Below are 18,687 nucleotides of genomic sequence, written 5' to 3' on the forward strand. Positions count from 1 at the left end.
CTTGAGGCAATCGATTTTTTATGGCATCTAAAAGTGCTTTTTAGAATTAGTTAATTTTGGTCGCTTCTAAAAGTTGTTTTTTGCATCAATGAAATTTAAGTACTTTTTAGTATCAAGGAAATAATGGTTACCTCTAATTTTTTTTTTTTTGCATCAATAAAATCTAGGTTAGTTGCCTCTAAAAAGTACTCCCTTTGTTTTTTTTATTGTTCTCACTTAGAATCTTGGTACTATTCATACTTAGAGAAAATCTTGTCAATTTTCTTGTAGTGAGGGAAGCCATCGAAATAGACTGTCATGCCTTTGGAGAGCCAAGCCATCAGGTCCACTCCATTGTTGTAAATAATATCTTTGAGGGCCCAAACCTTAAGTCACTATCAGTTCCAAAGTAAGGCTATACATGATAGGAAAACTGCCTCAACCTACACCAAATTCCCCATTTCTTGCAGGCCAGCTTCACCTTGATCTGATCGAGGTTCCCAATAATCCATGGAAGTATGTGAAAGCATAAGATATTTTGTTCATGGCACATGGGGTGTGCATCATCTAAGGCAGTCAGTTCTATCATTCTATGCATGATTAAAAAAAAAAGACGTTTTAAACAAATCCTATTTTAACATAATCCCTTTTCTGTTTTAACAAGTTTTAAATTGACTAGAGCTTATTTTAATGTAGAACATAAAGCAATTAACAAAATAAAAAAATTGAAACTTAATCTCTAAAAGGTTAAGATGATATTTTACTCACATAAATACCAACAATGAAGTAAAATAACACAGTACTCAAATGTTTCAAATATAATTAATCAGACGAAAAAAATTGACTTACTGATCCTTTTGATAATATCATATCATACACAAAGAACAACAAATAGACCATACTTTACAACACTTTACCAAAAAAGAAAGGAATTTAAAGAGTGCATAAAAGTAGTTAAGCATATATCTTACAGAGGAGAAAAATTTAGAATTTTCCTGCATACCGAGCTTTCCCGCGCCATTTTTGTCTTCAACCAAATAGAGAGAAATAAATGAGAAAGCTTGAAGAACAAAGTTTGATTCCACTTACAGAGAATATAACTAGTTATTAGTCTCGGGATATTCTTCGAGTAAGAAAAAAATTTCATTTATTAATATAAAACTTCATGATAATACTAAATACAACTTATTCGAGTAGTTAGAACTTTAGTATATGTACTTGAGGTATCGGGATCAAATCCTATACTATGCAATTACTTTATTTTTTCAGTTAGATTACAACAATTTAGACGAAATGTTAACAAAGTTATACCTATAGTGAGAGTAAAGTCAGTAAACTGTAAATTTACAATTAGAATGATTAAACTTCAACTTTATTAAAAGTTTAGTGTCTTGTTTTATGCTTACTTCCTTCGAATTTTGATGGAGCATTTGTGGTTTAGCAGCGCTAAAGCAGCGAGTACACCAGACTCGTAAAAGCTCAAAGAAAACAGAAAAAAAGAGGTTGTAAAGGTAAGTTAGCCACGCTAGAGGAAGTACCAAAATGCAGAGGATCAATTGTGGGTCCCTCCCCATTAACAGACTTTCCTTTGCCATTTTACCTTCTCCCCCATTAACACCAACACAAATATATTGTACTCCTTCTTTACCTGAAGTTCAGTTAAAATAAGGTAAGGTCACTACTTTAGCACTTTATCGGTACAAGACTTCTTTTTTGTTACACTCTCCATTCATTTAGAATACGCAAAGTCTTATAAAAGACCATCTAACGTGAGACGAGTTTGTTTTTCTTCCAAGTCTTAGCCTTGACCTTTATTTATGGTTTTATGGTTAATAATTGTAATTCTGGATATTAGTTAATGTTTTCTGATAAATAGTTATGATATTTGGGTATTTAGTTATTATTGTTTTTTACGCATAAAATGCATAAAACTTAGATTATCTCCTGCAATTTCACCATCTTGAATCTCTCCAATGGCGAAAATGTTGAAGAAATTTCAAGACTTCTCAAACACAACAACTTGAAAATTTTAATGGGTTCTTCAAACATCACTAAATAGCTAAACCCATATATTATTCAATCTGTTCTTCATCATAATCAGTTTTTTGATCAAACTAAACTTCTGGGTTTCTTCAACAGATCACATTCTCGATTGGGTATTGATCAATATTTGTTTTCTTTCTCGATTTTGGTTGTTCTTCTATATAGTGATCATGTTTAAGAAAAAGGTTTCTTGATTGAAGCTGCTAATGTGTTTTTGTGTGTTAAAGATGGTGATTTTTGCCCTTGTTTGGTTTGTTGCAATTCTTTGTTGTTTGACTCATTGAAGAAGAGCATGATGGGTTTGTTTTGGAGGGTTTATGATAGAATTAGTGCATTAGTTTTTTTTTGAGAAAGACATAATTATTTATGCGTGATATTGAAGTTATGGCCCATACAATGCATTATAATTTGATTTTTATGATATAACTAATATACTTCAGCGGTTAACTAATGTACTAAAGCGATTAACTAATAGACTCCAGCGACTAACTAATATACTCCAGTGACTAACTAATATACTTCAACGCTTAACTAATTCTTCCAGAATCAATTTGAGGCTAGCATGACTAGTAGGTGCAAACGCTTAACTAATTCGACTAATGGTTTGATGCACGCCCGTGATGTCAGCATGACATCAGCGGTCTCACGTTAACACTAACGTGAGACCGTCTCTCCAAAAACGGACTCTTTAAAATAATCTGCTAAGTTCATGTAATAATATTAATACGAAAAGAAACTATTGTACATATAGTATGGTTTTCAATTCCCTCAAAAATTATGGTTTTTGATTCAATTAGTGAAATTTCTTCGCCTGAACAAAAATAAAAATAAATATACTTTCTGACGATGAACAAAACTCTATAAACAATACGTATTGGATATAACATATTAAATCATAATTTAATATGTGTAACTAAACCTCACACATACATAATAATAGAGACTCCAACATAAATGACAGAGACTACAAAGAATGACATGAATTTGACGTGTTTCGTCATTTATTTCATGTCATTTGAGTTTTTACAAAAGAACTAGTGATTTTTTAGTTGTTACACCATAAATATGGTGTAAAAATTACACCAAAGAATTTATATATGTTCAATAAATTATATACTCCCTCCGTCCTTTTTATTATTCCTATTTTGACTATACATATTTATCAATGTAATTATTTGACTTTAAATATGTTTCACTGCATATTAATAAACAGTATAACAATTGAATGATGGTAAAGTACTTATTAAAATTAATTAAATAATATCTTACATGACTATATATTTTTATATATATTAAGAAGAATGTAAGAAGATTCTTAAAAAAAATACAAACTAAAAAAAAAAAACGGTGAAGTATGTGTTTTAATCTTGCCATCTCTTTTACATGAAAGAAAGAGTACTTTTTATCATATGTATTGAATTTCATGTCCAACCTCTTTTTTGTTTTCAAAAACGATTATGTGCATATAAGACAGAGAGACCCACTTTATAAAAAGAAAAAAAAAAGTATCAGGCAGCAGGAGGAGAGAGAAAATGTATGATCAGACACAGATAGAGGCTGCTCCAACTGCTAATGATACTCTTACTAGAAATGATCCTGCAATAAAAAACAACCATTCTCAAGAATGTAATTCCTCAATAGAATTTCAAAACCCTAATTATGGCAATCCTCCTTTTAGTACCCATTTTCCTTTATTACCCAACTGCAGTAGTACTAGTACTACTCAATCTGGTGATTCCAAAACTTGGGTCCCCACAAATATGAACCAACACCTTGACCATAACAACAATCATGAAATGGGTTTTACCCATTTTGATGAAAACTTGCAACCTACAACTGATTTTCTCACACTTTTAAACATACCCAGATTCTCTTTTCAACCCACCCAACAATCTCTTTCACCTTTGAGCTTTTTAGGTGAGATTAGCCCTGCTATGATGATGGATTATCCATCTGGGTGTGGATCGTCTAATACCTTTTCTCATGACCCAACAAATACACCATATGAGTCGAATTCGTTTCGTCTCAACTTACCATTTCAACCATCACTACTTCATCCTCATGGGTATGGGTATGATAATACTCCTGGAAGAGGGAATGGTGGTAATGAACATGTTGGGAATGGGAATTCATCTGCTTTGTTTGGGGCATTGGAGGATGGTAATCATCATTACTTTCATGGGAATAATGGGGTTTTTGAGTTTTGTAAAGGAGATGATAAAGTGAGTAAATCCCCTAAGAGTTCTGCATCTGAGAAACAAAGAAGGCAAAACTTCACTGACAAGTATACAGATCTTAAGAATCTGATTCCCAATCAAACCAAGGTATAGTACTCAATACTCATTACATGATCATAATGCTAAATTGCGTACATAATATGGTTATTTTTTACTCGTTAGAGGGCTATCCGGTTCGTTTCAAGATGTACCAATAAAAATCGATTTAAAATCTTTGACTGTGTTTTCAACAACTATGACTGCCCATTTAGATTATACAACATTACCATACAAAAAGTATATACTATATATTTATCAATATTACAGAAAAATGAATATCGGAAAAAGGAAAATCACAATTGTATATTTAGGGTCGGTTCGTTATCGTTTTCTGTTTTCAGTTTTCTGTTTTTTTTAAACCAAAAATCATAATATGAAAACCATAGTTTTTAGTTTTTAGTTGTCAGTTTTCAAAATTAGCATGATTACTATCATTATGATCAAGTTTAAGTTTATAATACTACTTATATCATATGATTCTAAAATCATAAAAACCAAAATCTGGAAACGGCCGTGATACCGAACATGCCCTTAGCTTCTACAACTGTTTGCTAGGGTATTTTTTTTGGTGAAACACGAAAATTTTAAGAGTTAAATGACTAAAAGTCTTAGTACAAATTCGTCCCGTAACTTCAAAAATAGGACTAGCGGTCTAGCAGGTTAGGATGTTAGTGCACTTTTATTTACACATTTGGTACATCTAGGAGTAGAATTGGAAATTTCTGCAAGTTATGTTATATATTATACTAAACTATACTTTTGGTGATTGATTTGCACTTAAACTGTTTGTTGAAATGCATGAATTAAGACTGACAGAGCATCAATAATTTTGGATGCAATAACACACATTCATGAGCTGAGAAGAACAGTAAAAGAGCTAAAACTCCTGGTTGAAAAGAAAAGAATTTCCAAGAATAGGATGAAGAGGCATAAGAGTACTACTGAGGATACTCATAGCGGTGGCAGTAACTGTAACGATGGCGCGGCCGTGGTAAAACCCGACCCAGATGGGGACTTCGATGGGTTAGCTGCTAACCAACTCCGAAGCTCATGGATCCAAAGGAAGTGTAAGGACACACAAGTCGATGTTCGAATTGTAGACGATGATGTGACCATTAAGCTTGTGCAGCGCAAGAAGATTAACTGCTTATTGTCTGTTTCAAGGAATCTTGATGAACTTCAGTTGGATTTACGCCATGTTGCTGGAGGCTGTGTTGGGGATTATTACAGTTATCTTTTCAATTCTAAGGTAATATTATATAGTTCCCTCCTATTTTTATGGTTTTCAAGACGCACTTTTAAACTATAAAGGTTTTTAAGTTAATTAAAATGATAAGTTCTCTATTTTTTATTCCTCAACTTTCACATTTGTTAACATATAAAATTTTCCATTGCCCTCTTCTTTGCATTTTTTAAGATTCTTTCTTTATGAGTATCGTAATTGATATAGTCTTATTACTCAAAAGGAATTCAAGATTTTTTGAACTGTTTAAAAGATTCAACATGCATTTTTTTATTGGGCACTTTCATTAACTGATATAGATATTAGTTAGTCCACTATATTTTTTCATGATAGAAAGAAAAGGATTTGATATGCTCCGATTCATTATTTATTGGAATTTAATTCAAAAGCACTACCAAAGTTCTGTATATTGTTATAACAATATTGTGGAACGTGTAAATAGTTGAGTAGACCAAGAAGTTTAACCAATTTTTATTTTATGTGGGTTTAATTTGTAAATCTGATTGATTGATTATTTTTGTTTGTTGGTTGGATTTGGCATCAGATTTGTGACGGGTCATCAGTGTATGCAAGTGCAATTGCAAACAAGCTAATAGAAGTTGTTGAGAAAGGTTATGCGGCTGCTTCTGTTGGTGTCGTTGCACCCACTAACAGTTTCTAGCTAGTTTGTTAACTAAGTCGTTATTGAGTGTTGATCATAATGATCTACTTACTCCTAACCAACTTCAGTGGTGTTTTGTTGACATGATTATCCTTTCATCAGCAGTAGTGTGGTACTAATTAGTATTATATTTAGTTAATAGTAGTTTAGTAGATGCTAATTTGCTTTATGGTTAAACTTATATATGAGGTCCAATTATCAACTTCTTAGGGCACATATATTTCTCTCGCTCGTGTTCACATATGTATATCAAGATAAAAATTTGCAACCAATATGATATCTATTATTATTATTATTAATTAGTAACACTAGTGAAGATTTTTTTTTCTTGGTGTAGAGAGAGCTATAAAGGCAATTAATGTAGACGAGATTCAATCCCAAGTCTTGGACACCACATCCCAAGACTTAACCAAGTAAACTAGTTGACATCCACATTAATACAGATGATTGATATAGTTTTTATCAAACAACGGAGAAAGATAAAACGATAATGTAATTAACTTGTGTGGTTTTTGCCGATAAAATGAGAAATCCCCCCTATTATCTCTATCAATTGAGAAATTCACCTCTCTATGGCAACCTCTTCCCTTTTACCTTCGGCCTACCACGACAAGCCTGTATAAGCGGGAAAACACTTGTACTCCATAATAATCTTGCGAACCAGACTAGCTTAGGAATCCCCTACTGTCAAAAACCAAAATAAGCTTAGGAATCCTTAAATTTCTGATCAATTGAACCAAACATAGGAGATTTTAGCTCTCTTTTCCTTTTCTTTTACCTTCCTCTCCTTTCTTTACTTGTCCAACCATCTTATTAACAGTGTTATTATTTGCATCAAGTACAACTTACACTTCCACAATATCTAGCATGTTATATTATGACACTAACCACTCCAATTTAAGGTGTGTTTGGTTAGGTGTATCGAGGGTGACACGTGGGTCGACACGGGAAGAGGCACAGGAGCCGAGGGCAGCTCGTGTGCGACATTTGTGGGGGACCAATCAGAGGTCAAGACCAAGGGAGAGGTGTAAGGCACACCGGACACAGAGCCAACCAAAACATGATATGGAAATGTATGTTCATGAAAAAGAACATGACGACTAGTGTCTACTTTCTGGGTAGTAGGATCAAAACATCGATACCCTTTATATTCCAATGCATATCCAATAAAAACACAAGTTTTAGATTTAGGTTGTAGTTTGTGATTGTTAGAGTTGAGAAACAAGGGAAAGCATTCACACCCAAATGTTTTAAAAAATTATAGTAAGGAGGACGATGAAATAATTTTTCAAAAGAAGAAACACCCCCTAAAATCGAACTGGGTAATTTATTGATAGTGTAAGTGGCAGTATATGATGCATCAATCCAAAATTCGCAGAAGTCAGAATGAATAATCATAGTACGAGCCATCTCAATGATATGACGATGTTTGCGTTCTACAACACCGTTTTGAGCTGGAGTGTGGGGACAAGATTTTTGAAAAATAATACCATTGTCAGAAAAATGTTGAAGAAGAGGAGAATTGTCAAATTCCCTTCCTCCATCACTTTGAAATATTTTAATTTTGCAATTAAAAAGATTTTCAACCATCTTTTGAAACATAAGGAATTTAGAATAAGCTTCCGATTTTCGACGTAAAGGATAAATCCAGGAATAGCGCGAAAAATCATCAAAACACACTAATAGCGAAATAATGATTTGACAAAACAGGAGATTGCCAAAGATCACTATGAATTTTATATAATGGATATGTAGAAATATGTTCAACGAATCAAAAGGTAAACGATGTATTTTTCCTAGCTTACAGCCAAAACAATCATCATGAAACTTAGAGGTACATGTGATATATTTATTTGAACATAAGTTTCCTATAATGCTAGAAGATGTATGACCCAGACGAGCATGCCACACGTCACCCGACTCCTTAATGGCTAGGAAAGCAGGAACTGAAGGCTCAGGAGGGACAATGCTGGGCTGAAGAGGGTAGACACCTTGTTTACTGGTTCCCTGAAGCAGAACTTCCCCCGTTATCTGGTCCTTAACATAAACAGAATTTTTATCAAAACTCACAACACAAATTTTCATGACACAACTTGTTAACTGATAATAAATTATGTTTTAAATTAGGGACATGACAGACAGATGATAAACGGAGGGGACGACTTGCAGTTTTTAAAGTTAAATTCAGTACTTTTAATTGGAGTAAGGTACCATTACCAACTACAACATAACTAGACCCAGTATAAGGAGTTTTAATAGAGAACGTACCATCCTGAGAAGTCATGTGAGATGCAGCTCCTAAATCCGGGTACTAGACTGAGTCATTAGCTTCACCACCAACAGACAGTGCAACTAAGGCTCGAGTGACACTTTCTGAAGAGGAGAGAACAAAGCTGGAATTGAAACGCTGGGGACAATAGGCAGCTTGGTGACCTGGAAACCAACACAAACCACATGTATCGGAAGTAGGGATACAGGTAATATTGTTACTATTTGATGAATTACTCCCTGCAGACGACAAATTATTAGTAATATAATCTAGGCAAGGCATACTATAGGATGACAAGTTAGAAAATTTACTTATACCATTTGATCGTCCCCGATTACCTTTGTTGTTGTTGTTTCCTCCAGAGCCACGATTATTATTGTTTCCTCCATTCCCACCATTATTACCCCGAGCATTCTGATTATTGTTGCTCCCACGATTACTATTACCACCTCTATTTCTGTTATTCCTTCCCCGATTTCTCCCTCCAGAATTAGTCTGGGAGGAGGAACTTGAACCAATACCAGTAGATTTAACGGCAAGTAAGGCATGATGGGATGAGGGATCAGATGCATCCTTAGAATTTATCAATCTTTGTTCATGCAGTAGCAACTTGGGACGCAAATCATCAAAACTAATGGGGAATGGATAATGCAGGAGGGTAGTAACTATATGATCGTACTCAGAATCACGATCTAATCCAAAAAGGGTATACTGCACTAAATCCTGGTTCGACACAGGACATTGAATAGCATCAAGGGAATCAGCAATTACCTTAATCTCACGTAAATATCCATCCATGGTCTGGGAAACAGTCTTTTTAATACGAGTAAGACGTCTCTTTAATTCCATTGACCTAGCCATACTAGCATGCATAAATCTAGTTTGTAAACGAGTCCAAATTTCAACAGAAGTAGATAAATCATGTACATCCACAAAAAACATCTCTAGACAATGTGGCAAAAATCCACGACTTAATTTGTTGATCCACACGTAAATATTCATAAAAATGAGGATTAGGAATCGTAATACCACTAGCATCATTAATAGTAGTAGGAGGAATAGTAACATTGCCTTCAACCATACCAAGCAATTGATGAGACAGAAGCAAACAAGTAATCTGAGTTTTCCATAATAAATAATCCTCAGGAGAAGATAGAGTTATCGTTACCAAATTAGTCAGATTAGGCGCCGATAATTGTGGAAGATTGAAGGAATAAGTCGGGTTAGAAAAGTCGGCCTGTGGCGTGGAGGTGATATGTGGCGACAATGAACAAAGTGAAACCGGGAGTCTGGAGAACATGGCTGGATTTGCGCCAATGTGGGAGACGGCCTGAGAGGTGGCCGGGAAACCTGGCGGGAAGTGCGGTGAGACAAGCGTCACAGAGGCGGGGGAGGAGACACCGTGGTGGACGGTGGAAGGACCGACGGACCAAGGCTGGGCGAAGAAACTGCCAGCATACGGGTTTGTGAACGCAACAGCAGCATAGGGAGAAAACTGCGGCGAGGTCGTCGGAGAGGCTGCGGTCAGCGCCGGCGAAGGCAACGGGACGCCTGAGGTCGACGCTGGCGTGAGCTGGGCAGCGGTTGATTGTGCGGCGGAAGCAGGCACAAAATCCATGAAGAGAGAAAAAAAAGCGTGACTTGGAAAAAAAAACTGTAGGTTTTTTTTTTCTTTTCTTTTTGTTTAGGAAAACCTAAGCTGTGATATCATGTACAAGTGTGAGAAATAATTGTGTTAACCTGTTGTAGGTTAACCCGACATTCAATATATATAGTGTTTACATTACAGACCTATGACTATGAAAGTACCATTCTACCCTTTACATATAATATTATCCCTTTACATATAATATTATCCAATATTTTCCTTACTTTCCTCTATTTGGTTTGGACAGGTCAACGAAGGAAAAATATGGGTTAAACTTTATTTTTCAAGGGTGGAAAATTACTTTCTCTAGGGAGACAAGGGAAGCCACGTATTCGATCGCTCACTCTGTCAAACAATACCACAGTACAAACAAAGGAAAATGTGTTCGTTCAAAGAAAATTGACTTTCCCTGCGGCCAAACAAAGGAAAATCTATTTAGAATTGAGTTTTCCTCTGAACAATTATTTTCATGAAAAATCATTGGAAATGTTTTCCGTTCAACCAAACACACCCTTAATACCATTTGAGATATATAATTAATGTTTATTGCCTTAAGGACTATAATAAGTTAATAACAAACCCGATTTCTTTCGAATTACCTATACTTTTATTCATAATGTATTGAAAGTAGGCTTTGGTAATTGTGGAGACAAAGGGCATCCATGTTGATGGAGGTTGAGCCTAGCTTGATCCATCAATTTATTAGGAGTTAAGATGAGGAGCACACCGATTTTCAACTAATCTAGTCATAGTGTTTTACTTGGATTTTGCAGATGCATTGGCAGCTTGAAGAATCATTTGATAGGCAGTTTCCACGCAAGTAACTAATCTTTGATGATCGATAAAGCCGTTCTCAACTACTAAACCAATTCTTAGCTTTTCCATGTAACTCAACACGGAAACTGTTAAGCTCTGCAATAAAAACAACCAACTTTTGTAACGGGTATTACTAGTCTCAACTCTCAATGCGGGTCAACAATTTATTCTAAAACTTCTCTCTCTACTTTTTCTTTTTCTCTGCCTTCTCTCTAAAAACAAAAAAACTACTGTAACCCTAACACTCGCCGGAGATCCGGCGCCGCGCAGGTTTCCGGCGGGTCTCCGGCGAGTTTTCGTTGCTTTCTTTTCGCCTTGTCTGTCAGTTTTGCCGGTTTCTCGTCCTTCCCGTCGGGTTTTTAGTCGCTTTTCTTCGCTTTCGTCGGCTTCTTTGTCTCGCCGTCGTTTTTTTCCGGTCGTAGCTGCTCCCTCCAGCCTCCTCTTCGCCACCCTCCTTTTGTGGCCGCATCTCTTTTCACGCCTCCTTGCTCCAACCGTGCCTCCACCGTCTCCCCTCCCCCCGTTTTTTTCGTGGTTAGTGTTTCCCCCTCCCCCTGTTTCGTGTTAGTGTCTTCCCGTCCCCCTAGTTGTTCGGTTTTTGGGCCTCCCCCTCCCCCTCCCCCCTTTAGTGTTGTATCGAGGCAACAGTCAAGTTTTAGGGCTTCCCCTTCCCCTCCCCCTTAGTGTTGTATATAAAAAAAAAAAGGTAAAGTTACAGGGCTTCCCCTTCCCCTTCCCCCCTTAGTGTTGCTGTGTCGGGTTTTAGTGCTGTGTTGGTAGTTTATTTCCCTTTATCTGGAGTTTCTTTGGCTCTTTGAGGTGCGTCTCCTTTTCCCACGTTAGTTTAGCTTACTGTTTTCATTGGCGAGGTTTCTTTGGTTGGATTACAATGGTGTTGTTGATTATTATGGTGGTGGTATTTGTTACTTCAATCTGGTTATGTAGTTGGTTAGGGTTTATTTCATGTTTGGGGTATGCTTCATCCGATTTTTCTAATCGGATGGTTCTTCGAGATCTAACCTTGGTTAGATTTCATTCTCGCTTGGCAATGATTTCATTTATCATTGACTTGACAAAACGAAATCTGAAGGCGGCCCCCAATTTCTTAATTGGGGTTACAGCGCGTCCATGAGCTTCTCCTCACCGGAGAAGCCTGTATTACTCTTTCAAAAGGGTATTACGTCACACAAGAATGTGACTCTTTCAACAAACTCGACCATTGAATTCCGGGTGACAAAAGGTCACTGGCATTGGTCTTGTTGCGAGTTTATAATCTCGCTGGTACCTAGTTCCCCTGCGCGTGAAATCAGCTTTTTCCTCCTACTCCTTTTATCCGGATTCCGGCAATCGTCATCCACCAGAAGAAACGTCATCCACCAGATCAAGCAGCTTTATTTTAGTTTATGTTATTTATGTTTTTGCAGTTGTTGTGTAAGAGCGAGTTCCGCTCAATTTCGTTTTTATGTTTTTTTTTTTTTTTTGGTTGTTTTTAGCATTAGGATGTAATTTCGTTCTTCATTAATGCAAATTTCTTCGATGTCAAAAAAAAAAAAAAAAAATCTCAATGCGTGTGAAAAATAAATAGATTGCAAAATTGTACTATAACATCTAATAACTTCAAATAATAAGTAAGAAAAATTGTTCACAATTGACATCGTTTCTATTTATCAAACATTATATAATCACTTACGTGAATATTATAACAAGATCCATTGATAAAATTATATTTACATCATTTTTCAAAATCAAAAAAAATCTTATTGGTTGCATTAGAATGGTTGTTTATTTGCCTAGCCTACTAATGTGTTTTCAGGAGGCAATAAGTTAAAAATATGGTAGACAAATGGGTTTTATTGGGACTCGCAGCTAAGTAGTTAAACGGGTGCTCGAAATTTTTCCAAGACGAAAAAGTAAAAATAAAAAATAAATAATTGATTATAATAATACAATATTTCACCGATTAATTTTTAATAAATTAACCTTTAAATTATTTTTGAATAATAATGCAACCTTTATACCTTATTTACTTCTACTGAGTCAATATGACTTAAAATCGTCTAAAACATCCATTACCCATTTATCATAGACGAGCTGGGAAATATGATTTACCAAACAAATTTATTATCAACACGTCAAAACCCATTAAAAGGAAATACATCCAAAAGGTTACATTATTCAAGAAGAAGTAAAAGGTTGACTTATTAAAAATTAATCATCAATAAAAGGTTGCATTAAAAAGGGGTCTTGGAAAGTTATGATGTACATAATACATAATTGTTGAGATGTTAAATCTGAGGAGGGAAGGTTAAGATAAAGGGGTATAATTGGATTTCTACCTTCTAGTCATTACTAATCTTAACATTTGTGTTAACGTTCTTTAATCTTTGAAGAACAATCACTTTAATTTAAGAAGTCATAAACACAGTGATACCAGTGGGAAGGTTAAAAATACTACTGCTCTCATTGACAAAAGTTGATAATTCGGTGGTATCAGTAAGAATTTCCCAAAATGAAATTTCATCCACAAATACGAGTCTATTCATCATACACACATGTGTAGCATGTGCATGGTCTACCAAAAATTAATGTTTGTTCATTTGAAACTCTCCTTTTTAGTATATTTTGCTCATTTGGATTATTTCAAATGAGAAATGAGTAAAAAAATAGCTTTAGGTACACCATTCTCACGGTATATTGAGTGTTTGATAAAATTTGTACCCCAAATATAGGGGATATTTAACAGAAATTTTAATTCTCCCTCAATACTATATTCCCTAGTGCTCATAATCCTAATGGATGATAATAAAGATTTAAGAAGAAGATAATTGTTTTAGTTCGAAGTAGCATTACAAATTACAACAGATATTGACACGAACCTTCATTGCAAATTAATGCTGAAAATGTATTACCAATACTGCAATGCATGACTTTTTACCAATTGGATTATAAAATATCAATTTGATTTTTCATTAAATGGTAAAGAATCGTTCATGTTGTAATATTAGTCAAGACCCAAGAGTGATTAATCACGTACGTGAATAAGCTTTCTCTTAAGGTAGATACAAATTTTATTTATAAACTCAAGTTTACCATGTTTGGCAGCATACCATGCTGAAGGCTATTTTTATGTTAATTGCTCATTTGGAATCTTCTAAATGAGCAAATACTAAAAAGAAATATTTAAATGAGTAAATGAACATAGATTAGTCTTAAGTATATCATATATATACTACATCATCATTAGGGATGATAATGGGGCGGGTCCATTTGGACCCAGACCCTTTTATTTTTCACAGACTCATCTGACCCGCTCCAGATTCGTTGAGTCTAGATTTTTCAGACCTAGATGCAGATCCGCTGGGTCTAGCGGGTTCACGGGTCCTAACTGGCTTCTAAATGGGTCATTCTTAGTTTTAAGTTTTCATCACATTTTTTAATATATGTAATTAAAAATTTTCGCCCTAATATATATAGGTTCCTGTATTCATGGTTAAAGTCTTTTCTAATCAAAATTTCAAGAATTAACTCATAAAATATTAAAATGTTACAACTTAAAAAGTTATAAGTCTTAGATGGAGTTACAACACTAACGAGTTCACAAATCACAACTCATAAAACCATTGAGTTTAGGTAAAAAAAAAAAATTCTAATATGTAAATTGATCCGCCTGACGGATCTGGGTCTAGCATATGTGGTTCGAACCCGGACCCAGACCCGACCCATGCTCTTCGGGACCCAGATCCAACCCAGACCCATTGGGTCTAAAATTTGTGGATCCAGACCCTTATAAACGGGTCAGATCCAAACGGGTCTAGCTAGGTCGAATCCTGGACCCATTGCCATCTCTAATCATCATAATGGATGATGAACAAACTCGATTATTTGTACATTATTGCAATATAAAGCAAGTATCTATAGAAAATGAAACATATAGGAGAATTGAAGGGAGATGATTCTGACCAAGTTCAAGCCAGTCGGTACAAAGTAGAAGCCTTTTATTGGGTGATCGGCAATACTGATGTGCTCCGTTGGTCCAATCATATATATTGGTCATCATAAGGGTGGAATTTTTCCAGCTCTTTTCAAAGGTCTGAGCTGCTGCCTACAAGGATGATGAAATGTGATGTGACAACTGAGATGTATGAATGTGTGGAAGTAATATAGGACTCGAAAAAATCGCAAATTAGATCCTACAATGAGGTGTAGAATGAGCATCTTACACCTTGTCCATGTGGCTGGCTTTTGACAGTATTTTTGAAAGTGGGCCGGCTCTTTCTCTCTCATCACGTGAAGCAATTTTTTTAATGTACAAATGCATATGGTTTGGTGTACAATAATATACGAGTGTACATTTGGGGATTTTCAGTGATCAAAGCAATGACCATCAGTGTACATTGTGATTTTATTGAATTTCGGTATGAGACTGTAATTGTACATATTGAATTTCATTAGTGAACAAACATCAAACACACCAGTGTACAAAAATTGAAAATTACTCACTTGACATATTTCGGTATGGGACTGTAATTGTACATATTGAATTTCATTAGTGAACAAACATCAACACACCCAGTGTACAAAGATTGCAAATTACTCACTTGACATCAGCTTCATGAATTGGGTTACTTTCAGTTGGGGGGTTGTCATTGTACATTTTGATTTTATTAATTAAAAACCACGAAGCTAAGAATGTACAAGGAGGTTGAGTGTGGAAAAGAGAGAAGTGGTGAATTTCGGTATGAGACTGTAATTGTACATATTGAATTTCATTAGTGAATAAACATCAATACACCAGTGTACAAAGATTGCAAATTACTCACTTGACATCAGCTTCATGAATTGGATTACTTTCAGCTGGGGGGTTGTCATTGTACATTTTGATTTTATTAATGAACAACCACGAAGCCAAGAATGTACAAGGAGGTTGAGTGTTGAAAAGAGAGAAGTGGTGAACTGTATATGGGGGGAAATGACGGTTGACATCAAATTAGTTATTAAATGGTGAATAGTAAGTGTCAAATCAGTTACTTTTTGTATTTTCGACATGTACACTGGATGTAATGGGAATGTACATTAGCTGTCAAATCAATTACTTTTTTGCATGTTGAATGGTGCGTTTGATTCTTCGTGCCTTTCGTTTTGGAGCTGGTGTAGGATGCTCATCCTACACCTTGGTCCAGGAGCTACTAATTGCGAAAAAATTGCTTGAGACCGTGTTAGTTAGTGATCGAGACGCGTTTCTGCCATATTCAATTTACATGATTTGTCCCCTCAAAAAAAAATACATGATTTGTTACGAGTTTATTCATATTTGTTATTAGTATATGCATACATCATATCAGTTTATATGATTTTATACTATTTTTCACTTTATATGTATTTAGTACTTCCTTCGTTTCTTTTTAATCTGCACACTTAGAGCAACTCCAATGGTGAGTATTATGAACTTGCTAGCAAATAAAAAAAAAAGTTAAGCAAGTAACCTAACTATTGGAGTGAGTTGCTGAAATTTCATTTGCTAGCCAATTGATCTAGCTTAACTAAGTCAATTTGCTTGAGCTAAAGATGTGGGCCCATGTGAGAATTTTGGTAAACAATTTCTATATTCTTCTCTACAAAAAAAACTATCTTACTTCAAGTGGGACCTAATCAAGCAACAAATATATTGGCTAACCATTGTGGGAGTTTTGGCTTAAAGTTGAGTTAGCTAGAAATATCTATGTGGCACTCTAAGCCAACTTTCATTTTGCTCTATCATTGGAGTTGCTCTTACACTTTTCACGCATGCCAATGCAAAACTTTGAGGACATATATCTTTAGTTTTGTATTTGTAAAAATTACAAAAAGTATATATTAATAAAATACATACTAAGACGAATCTAACAAGATCCCACATGACTATGTTTTTATTCACGTATAAATCACAAACGGGGTCAAAGTGCAATTTGTGAATAGCGTAAAATATCAAAGCGTAACAATTAGAATGAAACAGAAGGAGTATTAGTTTGTGCATATTTTATATTAGTTTATATACATTTCATTTTATATCTTTTAATTTATAAAGTAATACTTCCTCTATTGTAATTCCTAAAATAAATAAAACCTATGAGGAGGAGCACCAGGATAAAAGAGAGAAGAGAGATAGGGAGAAACAAAAAGAGAGACTCATGAAAGAAAGAAAGAGATAGACGTATATTTCATTTTATTTTTTTAAAGAGAGGAGAGAGATAAGGATCGGAGAAACAAACAGATAGACTCATGAGATGAAGATAGAAAGAACTAAATGCTAAATAACGTAACATTTCTTTTATTCTGAAATAACCTAAAATGTCAAGCATTTATTTTAGTTTTAATACTGAGTATATAAAAGATACATTACCAGATGGCAAATATGTATAAACTTACCTACCAATAAAATATACTACATCTGTTTCTTTTTAATATATACACACTTTTCTTTTTAGTCTTTTTTTTTTTTAATTTACACACTGTTATTTTTTCTATTTTTGATAACATGTCACATATACTTTCTCATCTTTTTCCATCCATGTCATCTACTTTTTATTATTTTAACCCACTTTTTAGTTTCTTTCTCTCACTTTTGCATTTTCTCTCTCATACTTTTGTATTTCCTTCTTGATTTCCCCCAAAGTAAAGCGAGTAGATTAAAAAGAAACGAAAGGAGTATGTTTAAATTGATAAGACATACTTGATACTTCATCTATTTTTTGTATTGCAACATAAATGTATCATTTTGGAATGTTGATATGACTTACAACATTGACATTTTTGATAATATATTCTTTCTCTTTTAGAATATGTAGTCTCTTTTTTGTCTTCTTTTATATCTTTCCTCTCTTAAAATCTTGTGTCATGCTCCGATGTTGCAAGTAAAAAAGCAAATGAAGTATGTATATACTAATATATTCTTTCTTTTTGTTCTCCCTATTTTGAATCCTTTTGAGCGAGAAAATTAATAAAGTAAGAAAAACTTTTGAAAATAGAGGAAGTATGCATAATTCGATAACAAAACATTTATAACTTGAGATGGCATAACCTGTTACATATGGCTCAGCCAAAACATCTTTTATAGGAAGTTAACCATGATAATACTGTTAAAAAAGTTTTCAAGATAACTCTATTTTATATATTGGTTTTTCTAGTGTCTATTAAGGGCATATGTTAACTAACAAATATTATTTATTTCTCGCAATAGACCTCCGATCTAAGAGGAAAACCTTTTTAATAATGATGAACCATAAATTATAGGAAGATATTTTGGAATTCTAATACTTTGTATTGAATTGATTTTAGGAAAAACTATGAGTACGGTATGAACTTTGGGTGATGATTTATAAAAGGTTATGAATTATTGATTAGCTTGTTTTAGAGCGTCTTAATTTTTAACGTGCTTCGATGATTTGAAACTGACTTAACATATCATAACTTTTAAAAAGTAGGTCTCACCATAAGGGTTAATTAAAGGAGAGAATTAGGACGTGGGTGATATTTAAGAAAAAAATCAACTTCAAGTCATAATGTCCGCTAAATGTTAAGACCCCATAAAGTAGGGATCTACACAGGTTAATCAATAGTTCAAACTAGGGGTGATAATGAGCTCGACTTGTTCGCGAATAGTTCGGGCTCGACTTGTTCGCGAACAGTTCAGGCTCAACTCAATCAAAGCTCGGCTCGTGGTAGCTTGGTTTGGATTTGGGCTCGACTAGAGACGTTAACGAGCCGAGCCGAACT

At 34.6% G+C, this 18,687-nt stretch overlaps 1 protein-coding gene across 1 annotated transcript; it reads left to right on the top strand.

Moving 5' to 3' along the window:
* The first annotated feature begins 3,281 nt into the window (after positions 1-3,281).
* Positions 3,282-6,474, top strand: LOC104888730 (transcription factor bHLH91). The gene is made up of 3 exons (XM_010673769.4): positions 3,282-4,346; positions 5,107-5,547; positions 6,086-6,474. The coding sequence occupies exons 1-3, from the start codon at positions 3,555-3,557 to the stop codon at positions 6,200-6,202; spliced, it is 1,350 nt and encodes a 449-aa protein (XP_010672071.2). The 5' UTR covers positions 3,282-3,554; the 3' UTR covers positions 6,203-6,474.
* The last annotated feature ends 12,213 nt before the right edge of the window (positions 6,475-18,687 follow it).

The sequence above is a fragment of the Beta vulgaris genome, chromosome 3, assembly GCF_026745355.1.
Source record: "Beta vulgaris subsp. vulgaris cultivar EL10 chromosome 3, EL10.2, whole genome shotgun sequence".
NCBI lineage: Eukaryota > Viridiplantae > Streptophyta > Magnoliopsida > Caryophyllales > Amaranthaceae > Beta > Beta vulgaris.

What these genes read in the sequence shown, in the direction of transcription:
- LOC104888730 (XM_010673769.4), top strand. Translation starts at nt 3,555, where the DNA reads ATGTATGATCAGACACAGATAGAGGCTGCTCCAACTGCTAATGATACT. An exon ending in TGATTCCCAATCAAACCAAG is followed by an intron (nt 4,347 to 5,106) that starts GTATAGTACTCA and finishes GCATGAATTAAG; the next exon opens with ACTGACAGAGCATCAATAAT. An exon ending in GTTATCTTTTCAATTCTAAG is followed by an intron (nt 5,548 to 6,085) that starts GTAATATTATAT and finishes ATTTGGCATCAG; the next exon opens with ATTTGTGACGGGTCATCAGT.